The sequence below is a fragment of the Mastigoproctus giganteus genome, chromosome 1 (assembly GCF_048544385.1).
Source record: "Mastigoproctus giganteus isolate SK-2022 chromosome 1, ASM4854438v1, whole genome shotgun sequence".
In the NCBI taxonomy this organism is placed as follows: Eukaryota; Metazoa; Arthropoda; class Arachnida; order Uropygi; family Thelyphonidae; genus Mastigoproctus; species Mastigoproctus giganteus.
This window is the reverse complement of record NC_143575.1, coordinates 215,711,625-215,726,578: the sequence shown is the minus strand read 5'-3', so window position 1 is coordinate 215,726,578 and position 14,954 is coordinate 215,711,625. Positions and strand designations below refer to the sequence as shown.

The following is a 14,954-nucleotide window of genomic DNA, read 5'->3' as shown; positions in this document are numbered from 1 at the left end:
TTAAAAAGGGGATTTATTTAAAGATGTAACTTCCATCAAGAGCAAAGAAAATGGCTTTTGCTTTTATAAAGGTGACTATAGTGGTCTCAGATCATTTTTAAATTCTATACAGTGGGACCAAACTGATGGCATTACCAACAGCAAATTCAAAATGTGAAACATTCAGGAAAGTAATCGTAGAAGCTACTGTGCTTTTTATACCAATTAAGAGATACCATTTAAGGCTTAACACTTAAATGGATGTCAGATGAACTGAAGAGACTAGTGGCAAAGAATAAAAATATATGGGACACACAAAAATTAAAAGGGGATACAAAAATCTACAGTAAGAATAAAACAGTCTGCAATCAAATCATGAAGGGTGTTAAACAAACTAAGGCAGACTATGAGAAGTCTTTATCAAAGAATGCAGAGATAAACAGGAGAGACTTTTTTTATATGGAAACTACTTCATTAGCTTCCTTAGGGCAATGAAACATAGTATAGTTATTTATTAAATTTCATGTTTAAAATGAATGTACTAAAAATTATACATACCTGTATTTGATCCAACAGCAACCACAGAGGAGGCTTAGATAGTAAATCACATTCTTGATATCTGTCCAAATAAATTTTATTTTATTTTTATTTTATATAATATATATTCTAAGATGGTAAATATATATGAAATATATGTGCTTCCTTATGTGTACAAATACATCAAAAGTGTTATGATGTATATTGGGATACAAATTCATGTAGAATAGTGGAACTATGTTCTTATATATTTTTATAACTTAATTTGACTTCTTTTTCTCAGGCTTAAAATAACAGTTCCACTAAACTGTCGTTCAAATTGGGAATGTGGTGTGCCTCAGCCAAGTTTGTGCCTCACTTATGATCATCTTCACTTATGTGCTTCTACAGGGATGGGATACACTTCAATAGAAAGGGTGCAAGAATGTTTGCTGATGCTATTGAGGCAGTGTTAGGTGGGTCGGAAAACTGCTAGATTGGGGGGGTACAAGGACTAATAGATTAACAGTAGCCACTGGCAGAGGTGAAAGTGATTCTTGCACTGCTTCTATTGGAATGAGCCGCAGCCTGGAAAATAAGATGCAGGATATTTCAGAGACTGCTGGGAATCATTGGGGTACAAATAAACACATAGGTTGTGTTAGGGAAGCTAAGAAAAAGAACAGTACTTGCGTGTACACCAATGCTAGGAGTTTAGTAAATAAATTTGATGAAAATAAATTTGCTTTGTAAAAAGGATAGGTGGAACAGGACCAGGGTATGTCTGCCAGGGGCAAAGGTTGATGACGTTGTAGAGCAGATATCATCTTTTAAGGGCACAAAAGGTGATATAGTTGTACACGTTGGCACTAATGAAATCAAGAGTAGGAGACTGGCAGAATTGCTTAACAAGTACAGGTCACTGTTGAAAACAAGCCGTGAAATAGGGTTGAATTTGAAAGTGTCTGCAATTCTGCCCAGACACGATAGGAGGGAGTATATGATGAGAGCCTTGTCGATCAATTCAGCCCTGGAAAGATTGTGCAAGGCTCAAGGGGTAGAATTTTTTTCAGCCTGGACTGTACTTGTTAACAGGAGAGATTGCTTCTACAGGGATAGGATACACTTAAATAGAAAGGGTGCAAGAATATTTGCTGATGCTATCGAGGCAGTGTTAGGTGGGTCGGAAAACTGCTAGCTTGGGGGGAGACAAAGACGAATAGATTAACAGTAGCCACTGGCAGAGGTGAAAGAGATTCTTGCACTGTTTCAATTGGAATGAGCAGAAGCCTGAAAAACAAGATGCAGGATATTTCAGAGACTGATGGGAGTCATTGCGGTACAAGTAAACACATGGGTTGTGTTAGGGTAGCTAAGAATAGAAATAAGTGCATGTATAGTTACGTGTACACCAATGCTAGGAGTTTAGTAAATAAATTTGATGAATTTGAGGTATTGCTCAAAACATCAAAGGCAGATATTGTTGGGATATCAGAGGCGTGGTGTCACACAGATATAAGGAATGCAGAACTGGAATTTGGGGAGTACAACGTCTACAGAAAGATAGACTGGATAGGAAGGGAGGAGGGGTTATGCTATTAGTTAAGAAATACATAAAATCCAAGGAAGTGAAGCCAGTGGACATCGCTGGACAGTGCAGTGTCGAGTCAGTTTGGTGTGACATAAGCATTGGGAGATCAAAATTGAGAGTAGGAGTGTGCTATAGGCCCAATGACTCTGATGAGTATAATAAGAAACTGTACAGGGAAATAGAGTGGGCCAGTAAATCAGAGAGTCTTATAATGGGAGATTTTAATTTCCCAGATATTGACTGGAATTTGGGGGCTGGTCACTCACACACTATCAAGGCTTTTGTGGATTTATTGGATGATTGTTTTCTACTTCAGCATGTTCGGGAGGCAACTAGAGGGAGGAATACTCTTGATTTGATTATCAGCAGTGATTCTTCATGCATTAAGAATCTGCAGATAAATGAACCACTAGGTGGCAGTGATCACAGTGTGCTGAAGTGGGATTTACTCAAAGAGATAACTACCATTAGGGGTAAAGGGAAGGGTTATTGCTTTCGTAAAGGCCACTACGATGGACTGAGACAGTATTTAAATTTTATACAGTGGGACCAACTGATGATGTTACCAACAGCAAATGCAAAATGGGAAGCATTCAAAGAACTTATTTTGGAAGCTACTAGGCTTTACATACCAACTAAGAAATATTGTTCAAGGTTTAGGCCTAAATGGATGTCAGATGAACTAATGAGGCATATGGCAGAGAAGAAACATGCATGGGATACATACAAATTAACACATGACACAGAAGCCTATGATAGATACAAGTTGATCTGTAACCAAGTTACCAAGGAGGTTAGGGAGGCGAAGGCAGATCATGAGAAATCTTTGGCAAGGGATGCAAAGAAAAACAGCAAAGAGTTCTTTACTTATGAAAACTCTAGAAAGAAGGAGATGAATCAGATTGGTCCACTCGATATCGATGGGTCAACTGTTGATGATCCTGCTCAGGTAGCTAACAAACTAAATGAATATTTTGCATCGACATTCACACATGAGGAAAGCCAGAGGTGTATTCAACTCTAGCAGTAAGCTACAGAATCTTGTAATAACTGAGAGTAAAGTGGAGGAGAAATTGTTGAAGATAAACACAAGAAAGGCACCCGGGGTGGATGGGATCTATCCAGTTATATTAAAGGAGGCAGCAAAGGAAGTAAGCAAACCCCTAGCCATAATTATGAGAGCTTCCTTGGACTCAGGGGAGGTACCCATAGACTGGAAATGTGCAAATGTAACCCCAATTCACAAAGGAGGATCAAAGGCTGACACAAGTAATTATAGACCAGTGAGTTTAGCTTCTGTTCCAGGAAAATTAATGGAGGCACTAGTTAAGGAAGCACTGCAGGATCATTTAGACAAGACTTCAGTTATAGCTCGGACACAGCATGGTTTTGTTAAGGGGAAGCCTTGCCTGACCAATTTGATTGGATACTATGATGCAGTCACAAAGGAACTGGATGCAGGGAATAACTTTGATATTATATACTTGGATCTTAGAAAGGCTTTTGATACTGTTGCACATGGAAGACTGCTACACAAATTGGAGCAGTGTGACATTGGAGGCAAATTGCTGCTGTGGATAAAGGGGTGGTTGAGGGGGAGAAGACAGAGAGTGGTAATCAATGACCACTGCTCGTCGTGGACTAATGTTATTAGTGGAGTCCCTCAGGGCTCAGTGTTGGGTCCATTATTGTTTTCTGTATTTATAAATGATACTGATGATGGTATATCAAGCTTAATGTCCAAGTTTGCAGACGATACAAAGGTAGGCAGGGTTGTCAAGGACACTACTGACACTATGCTGCTGCAACAGGATCTGGAAAGGTTGAGCAGATGGGCTGAGAGGTGGCAAATGAAGTTTAACATTGTAATATGTAAAGTACTACACATGGGAAACAGCAACCCCAGAGCAACGTATCACCTCTGTGGTACTACACTGACAGTGGTAGAGAATGAAAGGGACCTGGGGGTGGTTGTGCAGGCAGGTATGAAGTTCTCTGAGCAGTGCAGACGGACTGCAAGAGTAGCTCATGGTGTATTGTCAATGATATATAGGAATTTTTCTAGCAGGGGTAAGGAGGTGATTATTCCCTTGTATAAGGCAATGGTCAGGCCACACCTAGAGTACATTAGCATTAGTAGAGGCATTTGATGCAAGAAAGCAAGCTTATGCAGCATCAGCCAAAAAAAAAAAAAAAAAACCCACTTCCACTTCACCCCTCTGTTCGTTCAAAATACCTGTCCAGCTGAGCCTTAAACTTATTTAGGCTATCAACCTCCACCACAAGGGATGGAAGTCTGTTCCACCAACCAACCACCCGCTGGCTAAAGGCAAATTTCCGCACGTCTATCCTACATCTGTCTTTCCTCAATTTGAATTTATGCCCTCTCAGGTGATTTTTCTGAGCTAGAGGAAGAATCCCATCAGCATTGAGCATGCTTAAACCATTCAAGGCTATATACACCTCTATCAGATCACCTCGCTGGTGCCTAGTCTCCAGACACTGTAATTTGCAAAACTTAAGCCTTTCTTCGTAAGAGCACCCCTTTGTTCCATTCACTAATCTTGTTGGCCTTCTCTGTACTCATTCCAGCAGCTCTACATCCCTCTTGAAATGAGGCCTCCAGACCTGTATACAGTACTCTAGGTGTGGCCTGACCATTGCCTTATACAATGGAATAATCACCTCCTTATCCCTGCTGGAAACATTCCTGTATATCATTGACAATACTCCATGAGCTACTCTTGCAGCCCGTCTGCACTGCTCAGAGAACTTCATATCTGCCTGCACAACCACCCCCAAGTCCCTTTCATTCTCTACCACTGTCAGTGTAGTACCACAGAGTTGATACGTTGCTCTGGGGTTGCTGTTTCCCATGTGTAGTACTTTACATTTGTCAATGTTAAACTTCATTTGCCACCTCTCAGCCCATCTGCTCAACCTTTCTAGATCCTGTTGCAGCAGCATAGTGTCAGTAGTGTCCTTGACAACCCTGCCAACCTTTGTATCTTCTGCAAACTTGGACATTAAGCTTGATATACCATCATCAATATCATTTATAAATACAGAAAACAATAATGGACCCAACACTGAGCCCTGAGGGACTCCACTAATAACATTAGTCCACGATGAGCAGTGTTCATTGATTACCACTCTCTGTCTTCTCCCCCTCAACCACCCCTTTATCCATAGCAGCAATTTGCCTCCAATGTCACACTGCTCCAATTTGTGTAGCAGTCTTCCATGTGCAACAGTATCAAAAGCCTTTCTAAGATCCAAGTATATAATATCAGAGTTATTCCCTGCATCCAGTTCTTTTGTGACTGCATCATAGTATCCAATCAAGTTGGTCAGGCAAGACTTCCCCTTAACAAAACCATGCTGTGTCTGAGCTATAACTGAAGTCTTGTCTAAATGATCCTGCAGTGCTTCTTTAACCAGTGCCTCCATTAATTTTCCTGGAACAGAAGTTAAGCTCACAGGTCTATAATTACTTGTGTCAGCCTTTGATCCTCCTTTGTGAATTGGGGTCACATTTGCACATTTCCAGTCTATGGGTACCTCCCCTGAGTCCAAGGAAGCTCTCATAATTATGGCTAAGGGTTTGCTTACTTCCTTTGCTGCCTCCTTTAATATAACTGGATAGATCCCATCCACCCCGGGTGCCTTTCTTGTGTTTATCTTCAACAGTTTCTCCTCCACTTTACTCCCAGTTATTTCAAGATTCTGTAGCTTACTGCTAGAGTTGAATACACCTCTGGCATCCCCCTTGCTGAATAACTCCTCATGTGTGAATGTCGATGCAAAATATTCATTTAGTTTGTTAGCTACCTGAGCAGGATCATCAACAGTTGACCCATCAATATCAAGTGGACCAATCTGATTCATCCCCTTCCTTCTAGAGTTTACATAAGTAAAGAACTCTTTGCTGTTTTTCTTTGCATCCCTTGCCAAGGATTTCTCGTAATCTGCCTTCGCCTGCCTAACCTCCTTTGTAACTTGGTTGCATATCAACTTGTATCTATCATAGGCTTCTGTGTCATGTGTTAATTTGTAAGTATCCCATGCATTTTTCTTCTCTGCCATATGCCTCATTAGTTCATCTGACATCCATTTTGGCCTAAACCTTGAACAATATTTCTTAGTTGGTATGTAAAGCCTAGTAGCTTCCAAGATAAGTTCTTTGAATGCTTCCCATTTTGAATTTGCTGTTGGTAACATCATCAGTTGATCCCACTGTATAGAATTTAAATACTGTCTCAGTCCATCGTAGTCGCCTTTACGGAAGCAATAACCCTTCCCTTTACCCCTAATGGTAGTTACCTCTTTGAGTAAATCCCACTTCAGCACACTGTGATCACTGCCACCTAGTGGTTCATTTATCTGCAGATTCTTAATGCATGAAGAATCACTGCTGATAATCAAATCAAGAGTATTACTCCCTCTAGTTGCCTCCCGAACATGCTGATGTAGAAAACAATCATCCAATAAATCCACAAAAGCCCTGCTAGTGTGTGAGTAACCAGCCCCCAAATTCCAGTCAATATCTGGGAAATTAAAATCTCCCATTATAAGACTCTCTGATTTACTGGCCCCCCTCTATTTCCCTGTACAGTTCCTTATTATATTCATCAGAGTCATTAGGCCTATAGCACACTCCTACTCTCAATTTTGACCTCCCAATGCTTATGTCACACCAAACCTAGGTAAGAAGGTGATTATTCCCTTGTATAAGGCAATGGTCAGGCCACACCTAGAGTACTGTATACAGGTCTGGAGGCCTCATTTCAAGAAGGATGTAGAGCTGCTGGAATGAGTACAGAGAAGGGCAACAAGATTAGTGAAAGGAACAAAGGGGTGCTCTTACGAAGAAAGGCTTAAGTTTTGCAAATTACAGTGTCTGGAGACTAGGCACCAGCGAGGTGATCTGATAGAGGTGTATAAAGCCTTGAATGGTTTGAGCATGCTCAATGCTGATGGGATTCTTCCTCTCGCTCAGAATAATCACCTGAGAGGGCATAAATTCAAATTGAGGAAAGACAGATGTAGGATAGACGTGCGGAAATTTGCCTTTAGCCAGCGGGTGGTTGGTTGGTGAAACAGACTTCCATCGCTTGTCGTGGAAGTTGATAGCCTAAAGAAGTTTAAGGCTCAGCTGGACAGGTATTTTGAATGAACAGAGGGGTGAAGTGGAAGTGGTTTTTTTTTTTTTTTTTTTTTTTGGCTAATGCTGCATAAGCTTGCTTTCTTGCATCAAATGCCTCTACTAATGCTAATGCTAATGAATTTGAGGCATTGCTCAAAACATCAAAGGCAGATATTGTTGGGATTTCAGAGACGTGGTGTCACACAGATATAAGGAATGCAGAACTGGAATTTGGGGAGTACAATGTCTACAGAAAGGATAGGAAGGGAGGAGGGGTTATGCTATTAGTTAAGAAATACATAAAATCCAAGGAAGTGAAGCCAGTGGACATCTCTGGACAGTGCAGTGTCGAGTCAGTTTGAGAGTAGGAGTGTGCAATAGGCCTAATGACTCTGATGAGTATAATAAGAAACTGTACGGGGAAATAGAGTGGGCCAGTAAATCAGAGAGTCTTATAATGGGGGATTTTAATTTCCCAGATATTGACTGGAATTTGGGGGCTGGTCACTCACACACTAGCAAGGCTTTTGTGGATTTATTGGATGATTGTTTTCTACATCAGCATGTTCAGGAGGCAACTAGAGGGAGTAATACTTTTGATTTGATTATTAGTAGTGATTCTTCATGCATTAAGAATCTGCAGGTAAATGAATCACTAGGTGGCAGTGATCACAGTGTGCTGAAGTGGGATTTACTCAAAGAGGTAGCTACCATTAGGGGTAAAGGGAAGGGTTATTGCTTTCGTAAAGGCGACTACGATGGACTGAGACAGTATTTAAATTCTATACAGTGGGACCACCTGATGATGTTACCAACAGCAAATTCAAAATGGGAAGCATTCAAAGAACTTATCTTGGAAGCTACTAGGCTTTACATACCAACTAAGAAATATTGTTCAAGGTTTAGGCCTAAGTGGATGTCACACGAACTAATGAGACATATGGCAGAGAAGAAAAATACATGGGATACATACAAATTAACACGTGACACAGAAGCCTATGATAGATACAAGTTGATCTGTAACCAAGTTACAAAGGAGATTAGGCAGGCGAAGGCAGATTACGAGAAATCCTTGGCATAAATTCAAATTGAGGAAAGACAGATGTAGGATAGATGTGAGGAAATTTGCCTTTAGCCAGCGGGTGGTTGGTTGCTGGAATAGACTTCCATCCCTTGTCGTGGAAGTTGATAGCCTAAATAAGTTTAAGGCTCAGCTGGACAGGTATTTTGAATGAACAGAGGGGTGAAGTGGAAGTGGTTATTTTTTATTTATTTATTTATTTATTTGGTTTGTGCTGCATAAGCTTGCTTTCTTGCATCAAATGCCTCTACTAATGCTAATGCTAATGTTTGTGATCATCTTCACTTATGAGCACAAACAATGTTGTTGTGGCGGTTTTGATGGAACATAAGCTGCTTTGGCTATAATGCACGTATTCATTTATTGTAATAATAATAAATGAATAAGAATATATAAGAAATACTTGTAATGTCAGAAAAGGCTGAAATGAGAAATGATTAAAGACTCCAATTTGCTTCAGAAATTTAAAAAATTCAGGAATATTTGCATTGTCACCAATGACATTCTCTAGAGTTATTGGTTTCCAAAGGTTAACCAATGAGAGCAGGGTTGTATTTCTGTTTTGTTTATAGTATGGGTGTTCAATGAGAATGTTTAACAGTCAAATTTATAGATCAATGTGGACACTGTGGTAAATGAAGGCGAGTTAAATGAGTATGAACTGAACCTATGAACCTATGTTCATAAGTTCAGTTCATGAGTACGAACCTATTCTTGCCCTTGAAAGGACTATTTCTCCTTGTCTTGATGTACGGACACTGGAACACCAAATTTTAGGATCCTGTTTAAATTGAAAAAGTTTATTATTTGTTTGGGAGTGCCAGATTGCTGTTCATTCTGTTAGGCATGCACCATGAATGATTTGTGGATAGTCTGATGCTGGAACAGGGATAATGGTTAAATCAAAGGTAGTTGGATTTTTTGCAGCTTTATCAGCCAGTTCATTACCAGAAATTCCGGAATGTGCTGGAATCCAGCAGAAGGTGATCAGTTGGTAGCACTCTTCAATCTGCAGTAATAATCTTTTAATTTCATTTAGAACAGGGTGGAATTTATCTGAGGAATTATATAATGCCATAATTGAGCTGAGGGAATCAGTGTAAATAACAAATTTTAATAAGCAGTCAGAACAGAGATTTTCTATGGCTAGTTTAATTGCATATATTGAGAAGATACTGAATTCAGGTGGAAGAGATGCTGAAATAGTGGTATTTAGGAGCATTGCTGCTGCTCCAACGTTTGAGTTAGATTTAGAGCCATCTGTATAAATTGGAGAAAAATCAATATATCTGTGAGTGTGAACTGCATGAAGTTGTTTCACATTTGATGCTTGAAGAATATTTTTTCCCCACTAGCAAAGGTAAGTGTCACAGGTCAGTAGAAGAGGAAGAGTCCATGGTGGGTGAGCGCATGTTACTACCTGTTGTACAGAATGAATGAATGGCTTATTTCTGTAGAGGTTTTCTAATGGTGGACTGAATAGGTATGACTGAATTGGACGCAAGGCACAACTTTGTATTTTGACAGCATACTTCAGTAGCAGTGTTTTCCTATGTATAGTTAACAGGGGCTCATGAGCGTCAATGTAGAGGCTACGTGCTGGTGATGTTCTGAAAGCCCCAAGTGCAATCCTCAAGGCACTGTGCTGAACTGGATCAAGCCAGCGCAAAGCACTTGCTCTTGCAGAATCATAGACAGGAGCACCATAATCGAGACGGGATCTAATTAATGCCCTGTATAACCGAAGCAGGGAGGTGCGATCTGCACCCCATGTTAGGGCGGATAAAGTTCTGAATATGTTTAACTTTTTTAAACAGGAAGTACGTACATTTTTAATATGGTCTAAGAAATTTAATTTGTTGTCAAGGATTAATCCTAGAAATCTGATGTTAGTAGTGACTGGGATGGAGACATTGGAAATTTGAAGTTCAGGATCCAGATGAAGTTTGCATTGTCTACAAAAATGGATAGCAACTGTTTTCTGTTGTGAGAGTCAATAGCTGTTAAGGCTGGCCCACTGTTGTATTTTATTCAGTGATATCTGAAGCTGCCTTTCAATAGATCTCATGTTTTGGGAATGGCAGGAGATGGAAAGGTCATCTGCATAAAGGTACATCTCAACTGTGTTTGGAAGCTGTTTAGTAATGGAATCAATTCTAAGAGCAAAATGATACCAAAATGATAGCAAGATACCAAAATTACCTCTCTATGACTTTCATTCAGGAAGAAGGTCATTTTGGTATCTTACTTGAAAGGATCTAGTGTGTAGAAAGTTTTGAACAAATATGGGAAGGTTGCCCCGTAGACTGAGAGAATAAAGATCAGAAAGTATGCCAAGCCACCAGGTAGTGTCAAAAGCCTTCTCTATATCTATAGAAACCATTACTAGATGTTCGTGTTTAACAAAGGCATTGTGAATGGCAAATTCAGCCTTGATCATAAAATCCAAGCATGACCTGTTTTGTCAAAAGCCATGTTAACTATAACTCATTAGATGTTGTGACTCAATAATCCAGACGAGTCTACTGTGGACAATTTTTCAAGGATTTTGCTGAGGCAGCTTGACAGAGATATTAGTCTATAGCTATGAGGGTTGGATGGATCTTTTCCAGGGTTCAGGAATGCCAAAACAATAGAGTGGTGTCAAGAAGCTGGATAAACATTTTCTAAAAAATTATGGTTGTAAAAGACCAGGAGGAGGCCCAAAGCTTTTTCATCAAGATGTTGTGGCATGACATAATAGATCCCATCTGGTCTGGCAGCACCATTATGAGCTGTTTTAATGGCATGCAAAAGTTCAGAATATTGTAGAAGGGTTGTTATACGGCAGAATGAGGGCAGTTGGAAAGTTAATAGAATACTGTTCTCTAGTGTTTTTAATTTCCTGGAAAGATGTAGTATAAGCTGATATTTCAGCAAAGGTATTTCCCAAAGCATTTGCTATATCCAAGGGACTGGATAGATCTCGCCCATTCCAGGAGAGGACTGGAGAAGGTATGGTGGGAAACTTACCAGAAAGCTGTCTAATTTTTTTCCAAATTATTTTGCTGTCAATGTTTCTGTTAACTGTTGATGCAAAATGGGTCCAGGATTCTTTTTTGGCTTGCCTTTGTTATGAAACATGCTTTTGCCCTTAATTTCTTATAATTGATCAGATTGGCTGTGATTGGATATTGCCAAAACAAATTTCAGGCTTTATTTTTTGCTTTTGTGCATTCCTCATTCCACTAATAATTATAATGCTTTCGGCCCAGGGGATTTGATAATGGTATTGTATCTTTGGCCACATTTAGGAGACATGACGTGATATAATCTCTCACATCATCAATAGGCTGGAGAAGGATTTTTTTCTCAACAAAAGAGATTGATGACTGAAATTTTCCCCAGTTTGCTGAGGCAAATTTCCATTTCCTGCAGAGTTTAGTTAAAGGAGCCTGTGTTATCAATACATTGCATATGATTGGAAAGTGATCACTGCCCATATGGGCAGCATTTGCTGTATTGCAATCTCTTCGATAAAGGCAATAGTTCTTTATTAAAGGAGAAATTTGTAAGGTTAAGTAAGTTTCTTGAAGACAAAGAGCAACTGGAGAATACCAGTTAATTAGATCATGGATATCATCTGTGTTGCAACAAAAGCCTCTGCAGTTCCACTGTACAATGTAGGCCATTATTTGTGTTTAATTGTTTGAGCTGTATCTGATTACTTTTTGAAGGTGACTGGCTTATGACGTTCCAATTTTTGTTTGTCTTTTTTTTTGGAAAACTGGCCAACCAGTGTCCATTTCTTCTTCTTCAGCTTGAATTTCTAAAATTTAACCTTCCTGTATATATGTGCCATCTGTGTCCATGGTTGTGTCCTGAATATTTTTCATTATATTTGAGTTTGTAATACATCGTGTGGTAGCACTCATTGCAGGAGGAGATGCCGCTGGTGTTGTCAGAGGAGTATTATTTGCTTGGTCTGAGAGTTTGGGTTGTTGTTTACGTACATTTGGTTGTTTCTCAGAGAGAACAGTTCTAGCCTAGAAAGCACAGTTCCTACTAATAAATCAGAAATTGATTTATTAGTAGAAACTGTGACATAAGTTTGAGTAGAGACTGTTTGGTATTTTTTTTACTGCATTAGCATAGGAAATATTTTTGTTCATAGTAGGTGCAACTAGTCTTCTCGCTTCTTGGTAACTGCCTTTGTTCTCAACTTTATATTTTACTATTTTTTTCTCAGTTTTCCATTTTTCACAAGTTCTGGAATAGGCAGGATGATCACCTTTGCAATTTGGACAGGTCATTTTTGTAGTCATACAGTCACTTTGTATGTGATCTGAGGAACCACAGTTGGGGCAGACAGGTACTCTTCTGCATACAGTTTGTAAGTGGCCATACTTTTGACATTTATAATATCTTAAAGGATTGGGAATGTATTATTATAATTATTATTATTATTATATAGGCGGATATGGCAAAGTAAATAACCTGCTTTTACAGAGTAGGGTAAGTTGGGCATATTGAACGTGAGAATAATATTTCTGGTAGGCATAAGTTGATTATCTTTTTTAGTCATTATACGTTTTGCTTGAATTACATTTTGTCCCTGCAGCTCTTGGGTTATTTCTTCCTCTGTGACAAAGGTCCCAACTGGATATGACACCCTTAGATGAATTTAGGATTGCATGAGGCGATATTTTTACTGGAATGCCAGCAAAGTTTGTTAGCTGTAAAAGTTTCTCCGAATGCCTGTCGGTTGGTTATTTGGTTTTTAGGAGCATTAGCAACTAAGGCCATATTGCTCCGGGAATATGCGGTGGTCATTCCCTGACCTTTCCGCATCCTCCGTATTTGGTGGTGACAGGCTCAAACCCCAGTCTAATCAAGAAGCATATGCTACGCACTGCTGCTTCTTCCCACCTGGCTACGGAGGTGCCACCGAATGCCTGTGGTTCATAGTTTCCACTAGCAGGTCTCCTGATTGCAATCTCTTGACAGTCTTAGTAGATCCTGCAATACCTTCCAGATGTTTCTGTATTACAAAGGAAGACAGTTTGTTCATTGGCTGACTAGTGAGGGGGTGGAAAATTAAAAATGATGGGCAGGGTTGCTCCATCTGATTAGTCTTCTGTCTCTATGGATGATCATTTCCTAAGTCGTCATTGGTGTCATGGTTAATGTAGGTGTCTGTTCTGGAGCTTGAAGGCTCTAACGGTGGATAATTATTTTTATCCATAATGGCTCCTTTTGGCCCTCCTTACCACCCAGGTTACCGGCTCCGCCACGGGGAGGCAGGAGCAGTGCCGCTTTGTGGCCAAGCGTAGAGTTAGTACAAGTTAGTAAGGCTATCAAAATTAAAGAAAAATGCGCTTTCTTATTCTGGGTTCCCTTCTTATTTCTTTTAAGAAATTAGAGCTACTTAACAGAAAATTTTAATAAGTGCTAGAGAAAACAAAGGAAAACTCAGTCGCTGGGAATAAAAATGCTCGATATACGCACAATAATCACTTGGCCATGGAAACGCTTGCCGCCCAGGGCCTCAGAAACAATGAGTTCTCACATATTAGGGCATTTGTCAACATGCTGCTGCTGACCCACACTTTTTTTCTTTCTTCCATCATTACTGGTGATTACCTAGAAACAAAGGTCCAGTCCGGTCTGCTCCAAGGCCCAAAAAAAAGCAAGACAATGACAATAAAATGTGAAGATCATGCTTATCGTATTTTTAACTCACAGGGCACTGTTCATTATGAATTTCTCCTGCATGGTTAAACAGTGAATACTACAAAACAGTTCTATGGTGATTGTGCAATTCTGTTTGGAGAAAATGGCCAGAAGAGTGGATGGGAATGGTGCTTGCATTATGACAATGCCCCTGCACACCTGGTGCATTCAATTCAAGAATCTCTATTAAAGCACTTTATCACTGGTCTATCTCCCTCTGATTTTTTTTTTTTGTTTCCCAGGCCTTAACCCCCTTTAAAGGTCACATATTTGCAACAACCAAGGAAATTATTCAAAATATGACAAAGAAACTATTAGAAATTCCAAAGGAAGCTCATCAAGAATACTACAAGAAGACGCTGAAGCATTAGAATCAGTGTATACAGTCTCTTTATACAGTTTCTTAAAGATCCAACCAAACAGTTAGCGAGCTTCATCATTTTCCAAATATTGGTCCACGAACTTTTTGATCACACCAGGTATGTCTCAAGTTTTTATTTCTGAGATATTATACATTAATCATAAATTACAAAACATAAGAAACTGAAATAAACCTGTAACAGCCTTTATTACAGGAAAACATCTAAAGGAGCTGTTTAAAGTGACCACCATTTTGTTCAATGCAGCATTCAGTGACAAACCTGCAATTTCCTGGTATTTTTTTCATTTCAAAACTGTTCTTAATAGTTTTAGCAGTTTCCAAAACACAATTCTCAGTTTGATTTGCATGGTGATATGTTTATTTCATAAAATAAACCACTGGTTTGGTGTTGACCCAACAAAAAGCAATCCAAGGATGTGAGATTGGGTGACCATGGTGGCGAGAACCATTCAGACCTTATGGCTAGGTCTAAATGGGTCTGGATGACCAAATGGCCCTGGTCACCATGACATACTGGGCTGTTCCAACCAATCCATCGGTTATTGTA

General features: G+C 39.5%; 1 protein-coding gene across 1 annotated transcript in view; it reads right to left on the bottom strand.

Moving 5' to 3' along the window:
* LOC150091517 (uncharacterized) overlaps positions 1 to 14,954 on the bottom strand; it is a 205,968-nt gene that overhangs the window by 81,459 nt on the left and 109,555 nt on the right. The window contains exon 7 of the mRNA XM_090368744.1: positions 538 to 598. Coding sequence (XP_090224870.1) covers positions 538 to 598 — 61 coding nt within the window. The remainder of the gene's footprint in view (positions 1 to 537; positions 599 to 14,954) is intronic.